General features: G+C 37.6%; 1 protein-coding gene across 5 annotated transcripts in view; it reads right to left on the reverse strand.

Moving 5' to 3' along the window:
• Positions 1-22,375, reverse strand: part of LOC126255843 (ADP-ribose glycohydrolase MACROD2-like) — an 83,578-nt gene that overhangs the window by 16,567 nt on the left and 44,636 nt on the right. For all 5 annotated transcript variants that reach the window (XM_049955435.1, XM_049955432.1, XM_049955436.1 and 2 more), the window contains 2 exons: positions 11,153-11,256; positions 10,943-10,973 (listed from right to left, as the gene is read on the reverse strand). In XM_049955435.1, the coding sequence (XP_049811392.1) occupies positions 10,943-10,973; positions 11,153-11,256 (135 nt within the window). The remainder of the gene's footprint in view (positions 1-10,942; positions 10,974-11,152; positions 11,257-22,375) is intronic.

Genomic DNA, 22,375 nt, shown 5'->3' on the forward strand with positions numbered 1-22,375 from the left:
CTCCCTCAGGGCAGCGTACTGGCACTCTTACTTTTTAACACATACACCAACGATCAACCACTGCCAGCTGGTACGGAAAACTATATCTACGCCGATGACCGTGCTATGGCCGTACAGGGTGACTCCTTTGAGGATGTTGAGACAAAGCTCACGGATGCGCTAGACATGCTCTGTCAGTACTACGCCGACAATCAACTCAAGCCGAACCCTAGCAAAACACAAGTTTGCGCCTTCCATCTCCGTAACAAGCAGGCATCCCGTAAGCTGCGTGTCTTCTGGAAGGACACACTCCTCGAACACTGCGTTAACCCCAAATATCTAGGAGTAACCCTAGACAGGGCTCTGACGTATAAACAGCACTGTATTAACACCAAAATGAAGGTGAGTGGCAGAAATAATGTTCTTCGGAAAATAACGAACTCCTCCTGGGGCGCAAAGCCAGAGGTAGTGAGGACCACAGCACTAGCAGTTTGCTTCCCAGCAGGCGAATATGCAAGCAGTGTCTGGTACAACTCTACCCACGCTAAACAGGTCGACATTGCCCTGAACGAGACCTGCAGGCTCGTCACTGGATGTCTGAAACCGACGCCAACAGACAAGCTCTACCATCTTGCTGGGATTGCACCTCCTGCAGTGCGAAGAGAAGCGGCAGCCTATAGTGAAAGAGCGAGGGCTGAGATGGCAGAGAGCCACCCCCTCCACAAAACTCAGCCAGCCACCAAACGCTTGAAATCTAGACGCAGTTTTCTCAGAGCAACCGAAGATTTTAGCGACTAACCTGCATCTAGGGTGGAGAGATGGAAGCGGTCGGGAGAAGGGCACTGGATGGAACCAAAGGAAGAATTGGCACCAGGTTACGATGAGGACTGGGTGGTCTGGAGATCACTAAACAGGCTATGCACCAACACTGCACGGTCAAGAGATAACCTTCTGAAGTGGGGATATTCTACTACATCTAATCTCTGTGACTGTGGAGAGGTGCAGACGACCCATCACATGTATAACTGCCCTGAATGTCCTTCACACTGCACTTTAGAGGATCTGATGCTGGCAACCCCAAATGCTGTCGACGTAGCCCGCTTATGGGCCAAATGCCTATAACATTTTGTTTCTGTGCACACATATTTGTATATATATTTATATATATTTTCATATGCCTGTAATTAATTTTTTTTCTGTGTGCTATTCATTTTTTTATATTCCTGTATCCATGGTGCTTCTGACACGGAAAAAAAAAAAAAAAAAAAAAAAAAAAAAAAAAAAAAAAAAAAAAAAAAAAAAACTGTGCAACGATCTAGAGAAGAAACTACAGTGCAGCCTTCCTCTGTGAAACGACTTTGGAAAAAGACATTTAGTATTTCGGCCTTTAGTCTGTCATCCTCTGTTTCGGTACCAATTTGGTCACAGAGTGTCTGGACATTTTGTTTTGATCCACCTACCGCTTTGACATAAGACCAAAATTTCTTAGGATTTTCTGCCAAGTCAGTACATGTTTGTAATGTACTTCTTTTTGTTTTTTTTATTGTTTTATCTATCTAAGCTGTTTATGTAAAATGTAGTAATCTATTTGTCAGACGGAAAGTGAAAAGGGACCTCTAAATTTGAGTTAGTTATAATATGTTGAATATAGTTGATGGGAAACAGGTTTTTTGAGATGATGCATTTTAAAGTTCATTACCGGCATTTAATGTGATGTAGTTCAGAAACAAATTCTGAATATAAATTACACTTGAAATTTCCTTTGTCAAATGGCAACCCTTTTTCAAGTTAACATTACACATTAAGTGGTTAGCCCCCTTCAGACCTATAGCACATTATAGTGTACAAAAATTTAAAGCCAAATAAACAGGCCCCACACTGAGAACAATTAGTGTACCCTGCATAGATTTTTTGGCAAAATATTTTTAATTTTATTCTGAGTTATAGCATGTTTCACACCAAATTTTGATGTTCAAGCCATTATAGGCCCAAAGCTGCTTAAAATTCTGAATTCACAGAACCCTCAAAAATTGAGTCCTGAGATCCCATATTTTATAGTGGCCAAAGGATTCAATTTTCAACTTCTAAAATACTTGTGGCTGAAGGACTTCAAGATTGTTCACAAAGAGCATTTTCATTTCTTCTTGTTTGATTCTGGAATATGTGGCTGGTAAGGTTTCTCCTCATGATCCTCACTATCACTGACTTGTGGTTCTGGTTCTACTTCAAGACACAGAATGTCTTTTTATTCCTCTATGCAATAGGTCCTGATGTTTATAAAAAGATAACCTTTTCGTGTTTTGTCATTCATGCTGGAATTACTGCATCAGAAAACCCAATGGATCTATTTTCTTTAGCAAAGATGTAATGCGGAAATTAATTTCCATCAATGTCCATTTTGCAACATACACTATCTTTGTAGCTGATGTTGAACTCAAAGTTATTATATTTAGTTATGTAAGGTACTTTGTTAGGATTACTATTTTCCAACATTTAATCAATCATATGTATTCACAGCAACATCACCTTGTTCATCTCTAGCAGTAACAGCAGAATCAATATGTGTTGCAGGTGCACGTTTTTGTTGATACAGTAACATTGTCTGCCACCTGGCATTTTAGGACTGCCAACTGCAAATTTAGTAACATCTGTAGGCAATTATAACTCTCATACAAAAAGGCATTACTTGTCTTGTTTGGCATTCTTGTATTCACAAAATGTTCTTTTATACAAAGCTAATAATATTCTGTCAGGCATTGCATACACAGCTGCGAGATCTAGAAAAGGGGGCCTCTTGCTGAACCAATGTTATTTCCCCAAAACGACAAGAGGTCCTTTTTCAGAAGACTTGCACACATTGTTTTTAATGATATTATTCAAATCAATTAGACATTTCAGACATTATCAGATAATTTTGCTTGTACTGAAAATTTCACTTTTCCGACAAGACGTTCCTTTCCATTTTACATCTCAGATTCACAGTTTTCCATTCAGTGTTTGTTGTTATTTCTTTTGGATTTATTTCTTTTGTTGTTATTTATTTTAGGATTTATTTCTTTTGGTGTTGCTCTTTGTAGGTGAGCTGCAGGTCAATTCTAGTTGATGATTCAAAGGTTAATCTATTCCATTTCTGTGGTTGTACAAAAGAGCAATAGCAAAATGAAAATCCTACAAGAGTACATTCTTACTGCAAGAATGCAAACAATAACAAACTTTGGAATAGAAAACTACAACTGATCTGTATAGGTGAATTCCAGTTGTCAATGCCAAGGTTTCTAAGTTATGGCATTTTTCCAGTAGTAGAAAAAGCAATACCAGAAAGTTAAATCCTTCATAACTTAACACTACACACCCAAAAAATTTACAAATAACAAAACAACATGACATCTAATTGATCTAAATAGCTAAATTACAAATATTGTTAACAAAAATGGAAATTCTAAAAGAAAGCCCTGCATATAGGAACAGAAAAAATGTAAAAAACAATGAACTTCACAATTGATAACTAGAAATCACCTACATAGGTCAATTCTAGTTGAAGATTTCAAGTTTATTTTCTTGTATTTGGAGAATGTATGTGCAGTGCATTTTATAACAAATGCGTTCTTCATGTTGCTTTCTATACTACTGTAAAAACTAACAAATCTCAACAATGACAAACTAGAATTGATCTAAATAAATAAATTCTAGTTACTGATCCCAAGGATAGTTATTTTTTGCATTTTTGCATTACTACAGAGTGTGATGATGAAAAGTTAAATCCTTAATGAAATGACAATTCAAACCCAATAAAAACCACAAAAAATAACAGAATGTTGAACTGGCAATCAGAAGTGACATGTATAGCTTAATAACATATACTTACACCAAAATTAAAAATCCTAAAAGCAAGCACTTCACGCAGCTATTGTAGAAATGCAAAAAACAACAAACCTTGAATTGATAACAAGAATTCATCTATCAACTGCTAGGTATATTTTTTTTTTTTCGATTTTTGGAGCAGCTGTGTATGTTTAGGATATTCATTTTCGGTGTTGTTCTCCATACTACTGCGAAAAATAACAAACCTTGGAATCAATAACTAGAATTGTCCTGTATAAGTGAACTCTAGTTGTAGATTCCACGGTTTGTCATTTTTCATGTTTCTACACACTATCAAAAAGTTAAATTTTTAATGAAATATCAATTCACACCTAATAAAACTCACAAAAAATAATAGAAGATGGAACTGAAAATTAGAGTGACACCAAAAATGAAAATCCTGCAAGAAAACATGGTACACACCAACAGTGAAAATGCAAAAAATAGCATACCTTGGAATCAGCAACTGAAACAACCTATATAGGTGAATTCCAGTAGTCAGTTCTACACTTTGTTACTTTTCCCGAATTTTCGTTATGTATCTAGGGGGATTTCTGTGTAGATTTCCTGCTTTTTCCTGTTGCTGTCATATTCATATTTTGTATATGTTACTATCTGTTTAATTTTACAGTTGTTGTGTTAAATTTTAATTTGTCCCCACAATACACTTTGCTGCAGCATTCCTGTTGGATTCAACATTATTTTATTAATAAAAATTACCACGATTCTATAATGTCATGAGTTTATGATGCAGAGTATTGTAGTGGAAGCTGAAGCCTGCCTTTGGTTCTTTTACTTACTCACCTAATCTGTGATGATAATTTACTTCACATATGTATATATGTCTGTCTTTTTTTATCATAATTTGTCTTAATATAATTCACAGGTTAGTAGGTAATTGTGTGTACTGTGATTGTAATTTGTGGTATGTACATGTATATTAACTTTTTCCTGCTATATTTGTTTGTTTAAGAATAAGTTTTGATTTCAAGTATTGCTTTCCTGTGGCATCTTTGGGTTATCTACAATGTCACTAGTCAAAGATGATGGGTGCAATCAGACACTAGAATTTATCCCGAGTTTCTATACAGTTAATGTAAAAGTACTTGCCACAATTCTAGCAGCAGTTTCTCATAGGTTGCTGGAGCAACAAAGTATTGCAAGTGAATAGCAAAAATACAAAATTGTTAAGGCTTTCGTGGCCACTTGTTGACAAACTGCCTATTGGCTTCTGTCTCGGGTTCTTCGGCCGACGTTCATCTAATGATTTTTCTGACGTTTCGCCAGCACGAGTGGCTGGCATTGTCAAAGCTTCACCCTCCATTGCCGGTGGTGAACTGGAGGCGAGCTCGCGGCCGCAGACTATATGTACCTGGCGCGCCAACGTCCGAGGGCTTCTCCGCGGTCATTTCCGGTGCGGTTCTCCTCTTGCTACCTGCGACGGTCGTTCGCTGCAGTACGGGAAGCCAGGATCCGTTTACCTTAAGGCTTTCCTCTTTCTTGTTGAAACTGTTCGCGTGTTTTTGGATTTCTACAGCTTCTCTGAACAAGCGCGTGTGATAGTGCTTCTCTACAGCCAGAACTTCCGTGTCGGCGAATTTTATTACGTGGTCGGTCTCATTCAGTGCGTGCTCTGCCACGGCCGATTTCTCCACCTGCCCCAACCTGCAATGTCGCTTATGCTCTTTGATCCTGGTGTTAATGGATCGTCCAGTCATTCCGACATAAACTTTTCCGCATGTGCAAGGTATACGGTATATTCCCGACATTGCAAGTGGGTCTCTTTTCTCCTTCGCCGATCTAAGACACTCTTTGTGTCGGCGAAGGAGAAAAGAGACCCACTTGCAATGTCGGGAATATACCGTATACCTTGCACATGCGGAAAAGTTTATGTCGGAATGACTGGACGATCCATTAACACCAGGATCAAAGAGCATAAGCGACATTGCAGGTTGGGGCAGGTGGAGAAATCGGCCGTGGCAGAGCACGCACTGAATGAGACCGACCACGTAATAAAATTCGCCGACACGGAAGTTCTGGCTGTAGAGAAGCACTATCACACGCGCTTGTTCAGAGAAGCTGTAGAAATCCAAAAACACGCGAACAGTTTCAACAAGAAAGAGGAAAGCCTTAAGGTAAACGGATCCTGGCTTCCCGTACTGCAGCGAACGACCGTCGCAGGTAGCAAGAGGAGAACCGCACCGGAAATGACCGCGGAGAAGCCCTCGGACGTTGGCGCGCCAGGTACATATAGTCTGCGGCCGCGAGCTCGCCTCCAGTTCACCACCGGCAATGGAGGGTGAAGCTTTGACAATGCCAGCCACTCGTGCTGGCGAAACGTCAGAAAAATCATTAGATGAACGTCGGCCGAAGAACCCGAGACAGAAGCCAATAGGCAGAATAGCAAAAACCACAGAACACGTTCATTTTCAAGAAGGATTGCTGGACACATGAACATAATTATAGGCCTACATCACTGATGCCAGTCTCTTATAGAATTGTGGAACATGTTTTATGCTCACATATTACGGATCAAAGTAATCAACATTAATCCTGTAAACAGAACTCTTGCAAAACTCAGTTTGTTATGTTTGTCCACAGAAACCAGAGGGCTGTAACAACAGTGGTGACCTAGTTGGTGTCATGTTTGATAGCTTCTGAAAGGCATTCAATATAGGTGTACAAGACAGGTTCGGAAAATTTAATTTGATTCAGGATTTCCTAGCAGATAGAGCTCAACATGGTGGTTTCAGCTATCTGAGACTGCACACATGTGTGCAAGTTGCATTTGTGTGTGTGTGTGTGTGTGTGTGTGTGTGTGTGTGTGTGTGTGTGTGTGTGTGTGTGTTTTACTGACGTCAATGACCAAAAGCTATAATTGTGTGACTTTTTGTTGTGCCTATCGCAACTCAGCATCTCCGCTATATGGTGAGTAGCAACTTTCCTTCTCTAATATTGTTACATACCATCCTGGATTTTCCATTGCTTGATTTTTACCATTATATAATCTATCTGAAACCTTCCTGTGTCTCCAGGCCTCTTCCCTGTATACAATCTTCTTCCAGGATTCTTACACCAAGTGTTAGCTATGATTATGATGTGCCTTGTGCAAAATTCTACCAGGCGGCTTCCTCTTTCATTCCTTACCCCCAGTCCATATTCACTTACTGCTTTTCCTTCTCTTCCTTTTCCTACTATCGAACTCCAGTACCCCTTGAATATTAAATTTTTGTATCCCTTAATTATCCAAATAATCTCCTTTATCGCATCATTCATTTCTTCAACATCTGCATTATCTGCAGAACTAGTTGGCATATAAACTTGTACTACTGTGGTAGGCGTGGGCTTTGTGTCTATCTTGGCTACTATAATGCATTCACTATGCTGTTTGTAGCAGCTTATCTGCATTCCTGTTTTTATTTTATTTTATTTTTATATTATTAAACCTACTCCTGCATTACCCATATTTGATTTTATATTTATAACCCTGCATTCACCTGACCAGAAGTCTTGTTCCTCCTGCCACCAAACTTCACTAATTTCCACTATATCTAACTTTAACCTATCCATTTTCCTTTTTAAATTTTCTAATCTACCTGCCCGATTAAGGGACCTGACATTCCCACTCCTATCTGTTTTGTTTCTCCTGAAAACGATGTCCTCCTGAGTAGTCCCTGCCCGGAGATTCAAATGGGGGACTATTTTACCTCCAGAATATTTTACCCAAGAGGATGCCATCATCATTCAACCATACAGTAAAGCCGCATGCCCTCGGGGGAAAATTATGGCTGTAGTTTCCCCTTGCTTTCAGCTGTTTGCAGTACTAGCATAGTAAGGCAGTTACGGTTGTGTTATAAGGCCAGATCAGTCGAACATCCAGATTATTGCCACAGCAGCAACTGATAAGGCTGCTGCCCCTCTTCAGGAACCACACATTTGTCTGTCCTCCGAATAGACACCACTCTGTTGTGGTTGCACCTACGATACGACTATCTGTATCGTTGAGGCACACAAGCCTCCCCACCATAGGCAAGGACCATGGTTCATGGATGATGATGATGATGATGATGATAATGTTGTAAGGCCCAATGGCCTGAAGCAAGTCTTTTAATTAGACGCCACAGTTGCATATTGCATGTCCCTGCTGTATGAGCTAGAGATCACTGATCCAAGGTGGTGATTAATTCTGAGCCTAGATCTTGCCTGTGTCTCATGTCGCTCTATATGCACAGATCAGAGGACGTCTTGTATTCTCCTTATTTCACATTAAAAATTATAGTAGACTACAAAAATTTATGTTGTTTAAAAGAAAGGAAGAAGAAGAAGAAGAAATGTTACTCTACACTGAGTATCATGCATTACAACACTTCTTATACCTGTTGTCAACTAGCTCTTATAATAGCATATTTCTGCTGGAAAAAAAAAAGAACAGAAACTTCTTTGTAGGCAAACTCCCCTGCCCAACCTAGCTGAACTAAGGACACATTCCGCGTCTCTCATTGTGTGTTCTTTCTGAATGAAAAGTCCTAAGGTGAATGGCTGGATCATCATGGCTGACCAGAAAATATTTTGATAACAGATTGGACTGATGCCAGGAGGCTCAAGAGACTCCAGTCAATTGTCATTCAATGATACTGTAGCCACAGGATACTATGTTTCTGCATTTTGTTAAGTAAAAATTTTAATTTCCGAACATTTAATGCAAGTTATCAATCTTTGCACCATTTTGAAATATTGTCATGGCTCAATATCTGTGCAGCTTTTCCCACATGGTGCCTCACTGTAGATAACCATATTGTCTTCAAAAAGCTTGAGATTACTATTAATATTGTCTGCATGGGTACTGAACACTTGCCTGGGGCAAACTGGAAGTTACTTCTGTACCTGTTCAAAAAATCCTCAATCTACTCACATATTTTGTTTGATACCCCACATAATGAAGTTTTTGTTATAAGTGTTGGTCTGGCAATGAGTCAAATGGTTTTTGGAAGTCAAGAAATACTGTAAATAGTGCTGCTTCTACAGGACTACTTTTATCCAAAGCTAACAGGATGTAATGTAAGAACAGTACGAGTTGCTTTTCATGTGACAGTTTTTTTTTTTTAATCCATGGTGATTTGCATGGAGGAAAAGGCCATTCTGTTAATGGTACATAATTAAATCTAAGCTCAGAATATGTTATAAGATTCTACAAGCAAGTTTTCTGGTCCAGACTGCATACCAATTAGGTTCCTTTCAGAGTATGCTAATGCATTAGCTCAATACTTATCACATAGAACCATTCACTCGACGAAAGATCTGTACCTAAAGACTGGAAAGTTGCACAGGTCACACCAATATTCAAGAAACGTAGTAGGAGTAATCCATTTAATTATAGGCCCATATCATTAACGTCGATATGCAGCAGGATTTTGGAGCATATATTGTGTTCGAACATTATGAATTACCTCGAAGAAAACGGTCTATTGACACACAGTCAACATAGGTTTAGAAAACATTGGTCTTGTGAAACACAACTAGCTATTTATTTGGATGAAGTGTTGAGTGCTATTGACAAGGGACCGATTCTGTATTTCTGGATTTCTGAAAGGCTTCTGGCACTGTACCACACAACTGGCTTGTAGTGAAATTGCGCGCTTATGGAATATCTTCTCAGTTATGTGACTGGATTTGTGATTTCCTGTCAGAGGTCACAGTTCGTAGTAATTGACAGAAAGTTATCGAGTAAAAGGAAGTGATTTCTGGCATTTCCCAAGGTAGTTTTATAAGCCCTCTGCTGTTCCTTATCCCTACAAATGATATGGCAGACAATCTGAGCAGCCCTCTCCGGTTGTTTGCAGATGAAGCTGTCGTTTATCAACTAATAAAGTCATCAGAAGATCAAATCAAATTGCACAACAATTTAGAAAAGATATCTGAATGGTACAAAAATTGGCAATTGACCCTAAATAACAAAAAGTGTAAGGTCATCCACAAGAGTACTAAAAGGAATTGACTAAACTTTGGTTACATGATAGATCAGTCAAACCTAAAGGCTGTAAATTCAACTAAACACCTAGGAATTACAATTACGAACAACTTAAATTGGTAGGAACACACAGAAAATGTTGTGGGGAAGACTAACCAAAGACTGCATTTTATTGGCAGGAGACTTAGAAAATGTAACAGAGCTACTAAGGAGACTGCCTACACTACACTTGTTCATCCCCTTTTAGAATATTGCTGCGCACTGTGGGATCCTTACCAGATAGGACTGACAGAGTACACTGAAAAAGTTCAAAGAAGGGCAGCACGTTTTATATTATCGCGAAATATGGGAGACAGTGTCACTGAAATGATACAGGATTTGGGATGGATATCATTAAAAGAAAGGCGTGTTTCATTGCGACAGAATCTTCTCACGAAATTTCAATCACCAACTCTCTCCTCTGAATGCGAAAATATTTTGTTGACACTAACCTACACAGGGAGAAACAATCACCACTATGAAATAAGGGAAATCAGAGCTAATACGGAAAGATATAGGTGTTTGTCCTTTCTGCGCGCTACATGAGATTGGAATAATAGAGAATTGTGAAGGTGGTTTGATGAACCCTCCGCCAGGCAGTTAAATGTGATTTGCAGAGTATTGATGTAGATGTATGATGAATAGATGTGTCAATGTTATACAACAAAGGTCCAAATGTTAGCCTGAAACTTTTCTTCCTTGCAGGCTCCTGTTTGTGAAGATTGTAAACTGTTAAGAGTACTCTGCAGGAAACTGGTTAATGCAAACTAAAATAAGAAAACAGAGAAAAATGAAAATCTGTAGCAACAGACTCATTCCTATCACACAACAACATAATGTCTGGTGGAAATAACAGTGCTTGGCTAACAAAACTTACAAAGAGATTTGATCAATCACAGTTACACTGTGTAATATGTAGGTTTTTCAAAATCTCCAGTCTCTCTCATGGAAAAACAACCACCAATATTACAATAAAGGGAGATAGGAAGATGAAAGGGGGGATGGGGGCAGAGTTTGTCCTGCAATAATACTCATTGGGTGCCCATTGAGATTTCAGTTAATGTATTTAGGGCACACATTTTAAGTCCCACTTACCATAAACTCCTGTTGAAATGCAGGGAAAGGCCTGAAACAAAAATTTCTATTAAGTATTTAGCAATTTAAAAATATTTATATAATGAATTGCTTAAGTATCACTGATTACAATGATTTTTAAAATATTTACATAAGTGCTAAACTAACTTCATTGCTTAGTCGAATTCAAAATCTAACAAATTTTACTTATGAAACAGGTGCCTCACTTACAACTGTTCGCAGATTATTGTTGACGAGTATATTCAAACACGTATCATAACAAGATTTAAGAAGGCCTGGCTTTTCTCCTTGAGGACCAACAGTGTGAATAACATCTGCAAATAAATAAATAAATAAATAAATAAGTAAATAATTTGTAAAATACAGTGGGAAGGCATTATCTGAAATATTTAAGACATACCAATGACACCTGTTACAAGAGACATGCAAAGACATGGAGCAGAACAGGTCAAGAAAAGAAAAAGGGGGAAGATTCAAGTCCTCTAACAGGAAAAGAAAAATCAGGGGAGATGGTCATAACAAATAAGATGAAAAACAATCACACAAAATAACTACTGGTAATGAAAACTTTATGCGACAGTACAATGCTACTTTTAAAAAAATTGAACATGCACACATAACTGCAGTAACAAAACTAAACTATTATTAGAGAAGACGAAACATTGCAATGACAAATATGGTTGTAAAAGTTAAAATAGGGAAGATAAGGTTGGAATTTCCAACTGGAGTTGGAGATCGTGAAACACTCTTGTAGCTAAACACCTAAGTCTTAGCGACCAACTGATTACCAAGAGTCAACATTTTATGAGTCAATGATTACAAGTTTTCAGAGAGTATAACTGGGCACTGGCATAAATCTCTTCACGAAAATGTTAATTTATTTTTATATCCTACAGTCAACATTTGGAAATTTTTTATATATTTTGTCCATTTTGTAAACAAGCTGTTATGTCCACGTATTTCTTGTGGATTTCTTGTCCTTACTTGTGATGCCAACATAGAGTGTCATGTTTTAGAAACTTTATTTTGTCTTTAATTGTTTTTAGATATGTTTTCCTTTTATCACCTACTTTAAATCAATTTTTTATTTGTATTGACGTTAATTGTCACTATATGTTTTACTTTATCCTGATTTATTGTATATTCAAACATGTAAACGCACTGTAGTGGAGCTTCCGTCGGCTGCAGCAGTGTCCTGCCTGCCATTCTTACGTTGTGCGCACACATGCGGTCATATATTCATGGCACCACAACTTATATACCAATATTTGAGTCAAGATTGGAAGTGTGGCCCTATCTAAGCACAGCTGCATGCCTCTGCCGACGGTAAGGATCATCTCCTCTTTCACAGTTTCACCACAAATTTGCAATTTGGCTCCTTGTTGCTAGTCTAGGGCAATGTTTTTCAAAATCCTTTTGCCTTTTCGTTTTAGGTGCACACCAAAATTTTGACTACTTATGACTAATGCATTACCTGCAGTTTCTGTACTTAAGTCTCCCTTGTCTGATGTATCATAGTAATTTAAAAAGTTTTTACCATCTTTTTATGTCAGACATGATCATAACCATGATCTGCTTTTCTATATTTTTCCCATGTGGGAATTCTGAAGATGTCTCAAAAAGGCGAAACATGTCAATAAAGCTTATGATGCTTTTGCAACCTAGACCGTGTTTCCCACTCTATGCTGCACCATGGTCATAGAGTGGAAGGATTTATACTTTCCAACAGGGATCTCATTAGCCTTGAAGAAGCTGTGTGTCAAAAAATCATTCTACTATGAAGTTTACAAGTATTTATGGTTTTCAGTTATAATTCCATTAAATCAAGAAACTGAAGTAAGTTAGTTAGTTTTATGTTCCATGGCCCATTTACATAATAAATAGTGATGAATTGCAGGATGTATACACAGCCACATCGGTTGCACAAAAATTTGCACATTTTGTTCAACCGATCTAGCTGTATATACATCCTGTAATAAAAAGCGTATGGTTGCTGGCTCACAGTCAATTCAAAATGTTTAAAATTTCAAATAGTAATGATGTGGAATAAGTCATTTTATATTCCCATCAAAGAGATAGAATACCACAGAGAGGCAACACTATGATCAGAGTGAACAACCCTCTGCCATGTTTTTGGAATTTAAAACAAAGGGGACATGGAACATGATGGGATGTAAGGAAATTATAAAACCTAGCTTAAAATAATAAATTCACATATTCATGTAAAGCAAAACACTCGAATATTTTTTCTTCACTGGTGTATAACACAAATGAACAAACCCACCAACAGATAATATTTTTTAACAGTAGGTACATGAAATGGGATAGATTTGTAGTTTTACTGCTTTTGTGCATTTAGCTATACACTGCGCAAACTTAGGCATAATTTCAAAATGAAATTTGGTAAATGCACATCTTACAAGTTTGCACTTGTACTATCGCACTTTTAAAACAATCACAGAATGATGAGTGACTAAAATGAGGGAGGCATAACCGCTTTTGACTGATGTTTATCTGAAATCAGAAATCAGTCACATGAAATTTCACACTCACTAATTTTGAGAGGATTCATCGTATTTCATTGTTCCTGTATTATAACTTGCTTTTTATGACAGTACGCTGTTTCAGGGCAGTGGCGCATTGAAGATTTATCATAAACACATCACTCTAGATCCGGATTTCTATAATTAAATGTCAGTTACGGACATTCTAAGACAAATGATAACACAACAATCTGTGTCTTTCTTATTCATGTAACAGAATTATATTCTGCAACATTCAATGCTATCTGCATACAAAAACATGATCTATCATGAACGAGTTTCTCCAATTTAACAACTTCATTTGGATTAAAAAATGAAAGATGTTGCTGCTGTGAGTGAAACAAGCAGCACTGACATTTATGAGGTGTGTTTATGAGGTGTATCCTTCAAATAAATCCCCCTCAGATGCAATACACTGGAGACAACATTTTTTCCAATGTCAAAGCACTTCTCATATGCACTTTTTGGTACAGCCTTGAGTACTTCCAGTCATGCAAATTTTATTTCTTCAATCGTTGAAAATCTTCGTCCTTTCATAGGTCTCTTCAGTTTTGAGAACAGGAAAAAGTCACAGGGGACCAAAATCCGGTGAATATGGTGGCTGAGAAACAACTGTAGAGTTGTTTTTGGCCAAAATCTCTCACACACACAACGTTGAATGAGCAGGAGCATTATCGTGATACAAAAGCCATGAACTGTTTTTCCACAATTCTCAACATTTTTTGCATACTGCTTCTCGAAAACTGCACATAATATCAAGGTAATACTCCTTATTGACCGTACAACCTTGAGACAAAAATTAATGTGGGGCAGGGGGGGGGGACACGACTGTAAGCAAAACTTTGACATTTGGTCAACTTGGTATGCTTTTTTCGGTCTTGACTGTATGGGATGCTTCCGTTGGAACAAATGGGCTTTGTTTCGATGTCATAACCGTAAACCCATGTTTCATCAACAGTTATGACCCTTTTGAGCAAATCAGGCTCATCACTTCACTGACATTCAAATGCTCATGCGACGGTTATTCTGATCAAAATAGAGAAGCTTTGGAACAAACTTTGCTGACACACGTCTCATGCCCAACACATCCGAAAAAATTGCATGACATGAACCGACCGATATGCCAACATCCTCAGCAACTTCTGTTACAGTAATTCCATGATTTTCCAAAACAATTTTCTTCACAGCTTCAACGTTATCATCTGTTGTTGATTTGCTGGGCATCCAGAGCGAGATTTGTCATTAGTATCTTCTCAGGCATCTTGGAAGAGCATGTACCACTTGTAAACAGACTCACTGTATCCCACTGTCAACATTTCAAGCGTTTTAGGGCACTTGATTCCATTTTTCACACAAAATTTGATGCAAATTCTTTGCTCCATTGTTTATAATAACCAAAAATTGCCGAGCACACTACAACACATCAAACCTTTCTATCTTCAAAACCAAACAAAGTATGCTGTACACTTGAAACTGTGAACATAGGTTCGGGACATGTGCACCAATACTACAAAAACAGCAATCATATTAATAGTCTTGTTTGTCATGGATATTCAGATGCCATGGCATCCTTAACAACGCTTTCGTAAATTTGGTGGTCAAGACAAAGATCGCACCACACAGCAAGCAACTGACGCCAGATGACCATTTTCTGAATAACAACTGCAAGCGGCAATACTTCCTCATTTTAGTCACTCGTAAACAATTACTTCCGAGAGTATGGCTGATAATAGTACAGTGTGGCACTGCAAGGAGTTTTGAACAATGAGTCACAGCCTCTCTATGTACATTCTATCTCTTTTATTCACAGCAAAAATTGTTTTGTAAATATGCCTACATACTGATAATTTACAAGTGGTTTTTTAAAGACTTACATATGTGAGTTGTTATTTCCTAGCCACTACCTTTTACACATTACAGTAATAGGAATTCTTCTATGAAATACAGGCACTGTCAAGGAGAAACTTTTTCAGTTTATTTTCAAATTTTACTTTGCTGTCTGCAAGACATTTTGTATTATCATTGAGCAAGTGTTAAAAATTTTGGTTGCAATACTGCGCACCCCTTTTTGTGCTGAAGACACCCTTAATGTGGCATAATGAATATCACTTTTTTCTTCTGGTACTGAAATTATGTACATCATTGTTCCTTTTGAACTGCAGTGGATTATTTACAACAAACTTCATGAAGAAATAAATATACTGTGAAGTAGTAGTCAAAATGCTTACCTCCTTAAACAGATGTCAACAAGATGATCATGGGTGAGCAACATATATTGTTCTCACAGCGTATTTGTGAGTGATGAAGACTTTCCTTTTTAAGGATGAGTTATGCCAGAATGTTATCCTCTATGACGTTATTGAATGTGCAACTGTGGCTGAATTAAATTCTTTTGAGAGTTCACCAACTTGCTTTTGCCAGTTTAAATTCTCACCAATAAGGAAACAAGAATTTTGAAGCTTCCACTTTGGTAATTATTTCCTTGTCATGTACTACACTTATTACTGGCGCAGTACCTCTAGATGTGCAGAACTAAACATTTTGTGTCTTTTTAAAACTGAGGGTGAGACCATTCACAGAAAACCAGTCAATGATACTTTTAAGAACACTGTTTACCATTTCTTCTGTTACCATATGTATGCTTGGATTGATTACAATACTAGTGTCATCTGAAAAAAGAACTAATTCTGCTTGTTGTATATTAGTCGGAAGAAGTGAGTGGTTGAAGTAAGTTTTTAGGCTTTCACAGGCTGTACAATGATGTGTCAATGTTTCCCTACTATTACGAGTGGCCTTCATGAGTAACATTACGTATCCTAACTATGGCCACTTTCAGTAGTCTGCAAACACTATTGCATAATTTTAAAAACATGGACAGGTGTACATCCCAGAAGAATTTTATGAAGATTTGAGTAGTTTGCATGTTTCTTTCATTTTCCTGCCCAGGTGAAGATTTGAAATTAATTTTCGTTACTTATTTCTCTATCACATGGAATGCTAAGTGCAAAAAGGTTTGAACACAAAAATATTTCTCAAAAAGAAAGCTTACAATGGGTAATTAATTACGGTATTGGTACAATATGCAATCAAGTCTAGTAGTGGCATATGAACTTTTCAAGATGGAAGGAGCCCCCTTATGTGGCATAGCTTACTTAGGGAAGTTTGCTGCATAGCCACAACCAATAGTTTCCAGTTCCTAAATATGAAATACTACTTCATTATCCCAAAATGAAAGTTATTTATCAGTTACCTGCATTATAGAATGGACATGTGTGGCTTATTTGTTCAAAGAGGAACTGAGGGTAAAGCTAACAATTATTTGTTAGTGATTGTTATCTTCCCCTGGATTTAACAGTAATATCATGAAGCCATTATGTCACACAGCACTTCACTGAGCTTCCCTAAATAGGAAGTGATGGTTAGCTTCTTGTAGATTACTTAAATGCTACAGCCACATATCTATATATATACAAGGCAATGTCTGACTGACTGACCGACTGACTGACACGTCACCACTCAGCCCAAACCTCTAAGGATAGAAACCTGAAATTTGGAGGTGTGGATCTTATACTGCAAATGTCATTTAGGAAGACATTTCTTGACATTCCAATCCAAATAGTGTGAAACATGGAATGAAGGATTCTTTTAAAAACAAAAATAATACTACTATGGCAATTTTGAAGCTAGCCCTACAAAAATTGGTATTTGGTTTCTTGGTCAAAAATAAAGAAATATGTGTTTCAGCATTTTTGGAAATTAAACCCTAAGGGGGTGAAGTAGTAGGTGGAAGCTTTTCTTAAAAAAAAAAAAAAACCATATGTCATAACTAATGGCTTCTACGGTGTTTTTAAAGCTCCACTTATGAACAATGGTGCTTGACTTCTGGGTTACAAATAAAAAAAGGCATGTTTCAGTGTTTTTGGAAACTGAACCCCTAGGGGATGGAATAGGTGAAGATTTTTTAATGAAAATATTTTATTACGAAAACATTTTTAAAGTTAAAACTATGAAAATTTAAAATTGATTTTTCAGTTAGAAATAAAAGAATTCAATCCCCAACGTGATAAAATGAGACGAAAGTTTTTATGGAAATATTTCATCATGCAAGCATCTTTGAAGCTGAATCTATGAAAATTTGTATTTGGCTTTTCTATTTGAAATAAAACATACGCACATTACTGTTTTTGGAAATTCAGCCCACAGGGGGGTGAAATAGGGAGCGAAACATTTTCTGAAAACATTTCATGGCAAAAGCATTTTTACAGCTAAATCTTTGAGAATTGATGTTTGGCTTCTTGGTTAAAGATGAAAACATACATGTTTAACTGTTTTTGGAAATTCACCCTAAGGGATGAAAGGAGGTGAGACTGATTCACTGACACATCACTGCCCAACCCAAACCACTAAGAACAGAAACTTGAAAGTTTGGAGAGGGTGTGGATCTTATACTGAAAGCATTGTTTAGGAAAAGGCTGTCCGAAATTCCAATCCTAAGGGGATGAAATAGAGGATGAAAGGCTTTTTGAAAGTGTGTCACTACTAAGGGAATATTGAAGCTAGAACTACAGAAATTGGCATTTGGTTTCTGTCAGAAAATAAAAAAAAATATGTGTTTCAGCATTTTTGCAAATTCAACCACTAAGGGGGTAAAACAGTGGGTGAAGCTTTTTGTAAGTAAATAATTACTAAAGAATTGCTAAAGGATTTTTAAGCCTAAATCTATGACAACTGGTATTTGACTTCTCAGTACGAAATAAAAAAAAATATGAGTTTCAGTTTTTCTGGAAATTCAACCCTTAAGCGAATGCAATAGAGGAGGAAAATTTTAAAGAAAATATTTCATTACATTAAATAATTTAAAGCTACATTTATGAAAATTGGTATCTCACTTCTTGGTCAGATATAAGAAAATATTTGTTAGGGGATAAAAGTTGCTATAGAAATACCTCCACAAGGATGCAAAAGGCATGATTAACAGAAAGGTTGGACTCCAGCTACCAGATTGCTTTTTGTTCAGAAGTATATTCAGAAAAGACCATGCTGATATGGCTTTAACTATATGTCTGCCTGTGTCTGCCTGTGTCTGTATGTGTGTGTGTGTGTGTGTGTGTGTGTGTGTGTGTGTGAGCGCGCGCGCGCGCGCTCGCGATTGTATACCTGTCCTTTTTTCCCCCCCTAAGGTAAGTCTTTCCGCTCCCGGGATTGGAATGACTCCTTACCCTCTCCCTTAAAACCCACGTCTTTGTTTTTATATATTTTTCCCACGTGGAATGTTTCCCTCTATTATATTCATTTAATTCATGTTTATTTAGACTACAGCTAGCAGAGTCTTACTCAAGGTTCGACAATGTTCTTCCCAAGTAGCTGATATTCCCAAGTAGCTGATATTATTAGGATATCATCTACATATATTATCAAATCCTTTAGCAGATCTCTCCCTAATGCTTCATCTAGTGCACGTATAAATACAGACACTGAGATATTTAGTCCAAATGGTAATACATTAAAATGATATGATTTACCATCAAACAAAAATGCTGTATATTTTTTGGATTCCGGGTCTAATTTTATTTGCCAATATCCCGCAGTCAAATCCATCGTGCTAAAGAACCTTGCCTTTTCAAATTTGGTTAACAATTTGTCGATGTTAGTTGGTCTGTCTCTTTCTGTCTCTATATGTCTATTTAATGTATGAGCATCTAATACTAATCATACTCTGCCTGCAGCTTTCTTTACCACGACCAATGGATTATTCATGACTCTAGAACTCCACTCTGTAATATTATTGTCAATCATTTTGTTGATTTCATCCCTAACTGCTTCTTTCAAACTTACATGTATCAGATACAGCTAAAAGAGAGAGAGAGAGAGAGAGAGAGAGAGAGAGAGAGAGAGAGAGAGAGAGAGAGAGGAGCTGATATTACCTGGACGATCAAAAAACACTTATTTCATATTCCATTAGAATTTTACATAAACCTCGTCTTTGTTGTTTGGTTAATATTTGGAATTCATTAACTTTGGCATGTATATCAGCTCAATATGATACATGATTTACATTATCGATCTTTGGTGACAATTGTGCTGTAGCTATTAATCACAAACATTGACACTCAGTTGTTTGTTTTCCAATGTAGTTATCTGTCACAAACAGTCCCCTTTACCAAAACATACAAGATTTTCATGAAAGTTCAAGATAACTTTAAACTCTAATAGCCAATCTAAACCAAACAATACATCTCTATTGATATTCTCTACTATTAACAGCATTTTATGAAATAATCAATTTCCAATGCTGCAGTTCACTTGAGTTTCCTACTTTACAATTTCACTTTTTGTTCCTGTTATTCCAACTAAGTAAACTCCGGTCACTGGTAATAACGGTAAGTGATTTTTAGTCTGCAATGAATTAAAGAATGTATTGGAGATGAGTGATACCTCAACTCCCTGAATATATATGCTGACTTTGGAATTTTCTATGATCCCTGCTATTATAGGTTGTGGATTGTTGGTAGTCAAGCTCGGTTCTTCCAGTAGCAACCATTCCTTTGTAGGTATTTTGTGGTTAAAATTACAATACTTGTATGGACTAAGGCCTCCTAGTGTATTTCCACGACCTGGGCCCCGGCCCTGGATCCAGATCGCCCTATGTTTTCCTCATTGTCCGTAATCACAGGTTGGTTACCGAAGCGAGGTACTGTTACCACTTTTTACTCTATTACTACTCGGTACAAATTCCTGAGAAGTTACTGGACCTAAATTCGAAGGTGGGTGCTTTTTCTGATAACTGTTGTTACTATTTTTCCTGTTGCACTGGTGTACTCTAGCTAGGTTAGCCTCATGTTTTTTAAAATTATTACCACTGTTCTTTTGTAGTTCAGGCTATCACTTCGGTGCAAGTTTTCATTGTGGCCCTTATTTAATGCACCCAGTGCATCCACAAAGGACAACAACTCTTCTACTGTTTTCCAACCACTACATAATATATCTTTCCTCACATAAATGGGTAATTGTCTTATTAAAATTCGCACTAACCCCCCTTCTTCCATCGACTTATCTAAGTACTTCGCCCACGTTAGATGCCAATCGAAATACTTCCTCATGGTACCCCAAGTATTATTGTAGTATTTCGGGTCCCACAGATCTGATGTTAGTTTTTCCTGGGCACTTGCAGACCAATACTTCTCTTTAAACTTCCTTTGAAAATCTCGCCAAGAGGAAAAGTTCTCAACATTTACGGTTCCCCATTCGGAGGCTTCTCCTAGAAGGTAACCCACAGCAAATTCGATCTTTTTAGAGTCTTCCCAATTTTTCGGTAGAGCTTGGTTAAACCTTTTCAAGAAAGGTGTCGGGTGTACATCTCCATTGGGCTTGAATTCAGGGAATTGTCTCGATAGCCCCAAATTCACTCCCCATTGTAAATCAGTAACTACTTCACTTGTCAGCATAACATTAGGTGAAGTTATCCATTTTTCCACTTTGTCCTGGATAAGTCTGAATTCTTTCCACAAGTCATCTATAACCTTTCGGGTATCTGAACGTTCGGAAGAAACAATGAGCGACACATTACCAGATGTCATTCTCTCGGTGCCTTTTCGATATATGATCCCTTTAGATTGCTCCTCCAAACTACTTATATTTACTATATCAGAGTTTGCTATCTTCTCTTGGAAGCTTCTTTCACTCGTGTACTTATACCTGTACTATGTGACTGGATTATTGGCATTAACTTATCTTGCTTTTCAACACTATCTTTTAAAGTAAGCAATCCCTGCTTTACAGCATCAAACTTAACATTGCATACATTTTCAAATGATCCTAACTTTCCATTGATTTCTGATTCTACAGTATTACATTTTTCCTCAACATCAAATTCTAACTTTTTTGCTAAATCTCGTAATTGATCATTCTGTTTCTGACTAAAGTCAGTGAACAGTTGACTTACATGAATGTCCAAGGAATTGGTTAATTCTTTCTTAAAGTCTAATTTCAAATCCTCTACTTTACTATTCAAGGTGTCAAATTCAGTCTTTGAAGCATCCATGTATTTGTATAGATTACCACATTCTTTGCTCTGTGAGTCGACTTTAACATTTAACAATCCTAAATTCGTTGTTTGGGCATTCAGCTGGGACTTCACCGAGTCTAGTTCTCTACTTAAAGTCACACTCTGTGCATCTAGTTTAAAATTTAACTGCAGACTCTGAGCATTTAAAGCTTCATTTAATTGAGCATTTACCGAGTCTAACTTAAGATTCTGGATGTTCCAAGCTTCCCTCTGAGCATTTGAGTTAGAATGTAATGAGTCTATCTTAAGATTCTGAGCTTTAATTACATTTACTACCTCAGACCAGTTAGGCCCGTAGAATCTGGGCTGCGTCGGTGAGTGGATGTGTAATCAGCACCAGTGAACGGCAACTGGTGCCGGTGGCGTTGGTTGTTGGTTTCCGCGTAGGTGTCGATGAGCGGAAATGGAAGCAGGTCAGCACTGGTGAACAGCAACTAGTGCCGGCAGCGTCAGGTGTTGGTTTCTGCGTCTGCGTCCCTGCGATGCGTGTGAGAGCTGTATATTCCCTACCCCAGATCATCTGAATCAGAGTGATCTCGCCGCATATCTTCTTAAAGAAACACACAGGAATCTTCTTCACTTTTTCTCAATTTAGATTTTTTTTTACTTTTGAATACTCGGTCATGTTCCGAAGTCTCGGAGCAAAATATTGATCACGTTTGGTTTGGGTGCTATGGCAACATCAACATACATGTTTCTCGTTTCTGGTCTTAAATTTCCTGTTTTTCAGGTCCTGTCACAGTCGCCATGTTCTAACGTTTTTGACGACTAGAAGAACATGTGAAGTGTATGTGCAAACTCCCCACTTCTCTCACACGAGTTGAC

The sequence above is a fragment of the Schistocerca nitens genome, chromosome 1, assembly GCF_023898315.1.
Source record: "Schistocerca nitens isolate TAMUIC-IGC-003100 chromosome 1, iqSchNite1.1, whole genome shotgun sequence".
NCBI lineage: Eukaryota > Metazoa > Arthropoda > Insecta > Orthoptera > Acrididae > Schistocerca > Schistocerca nitens.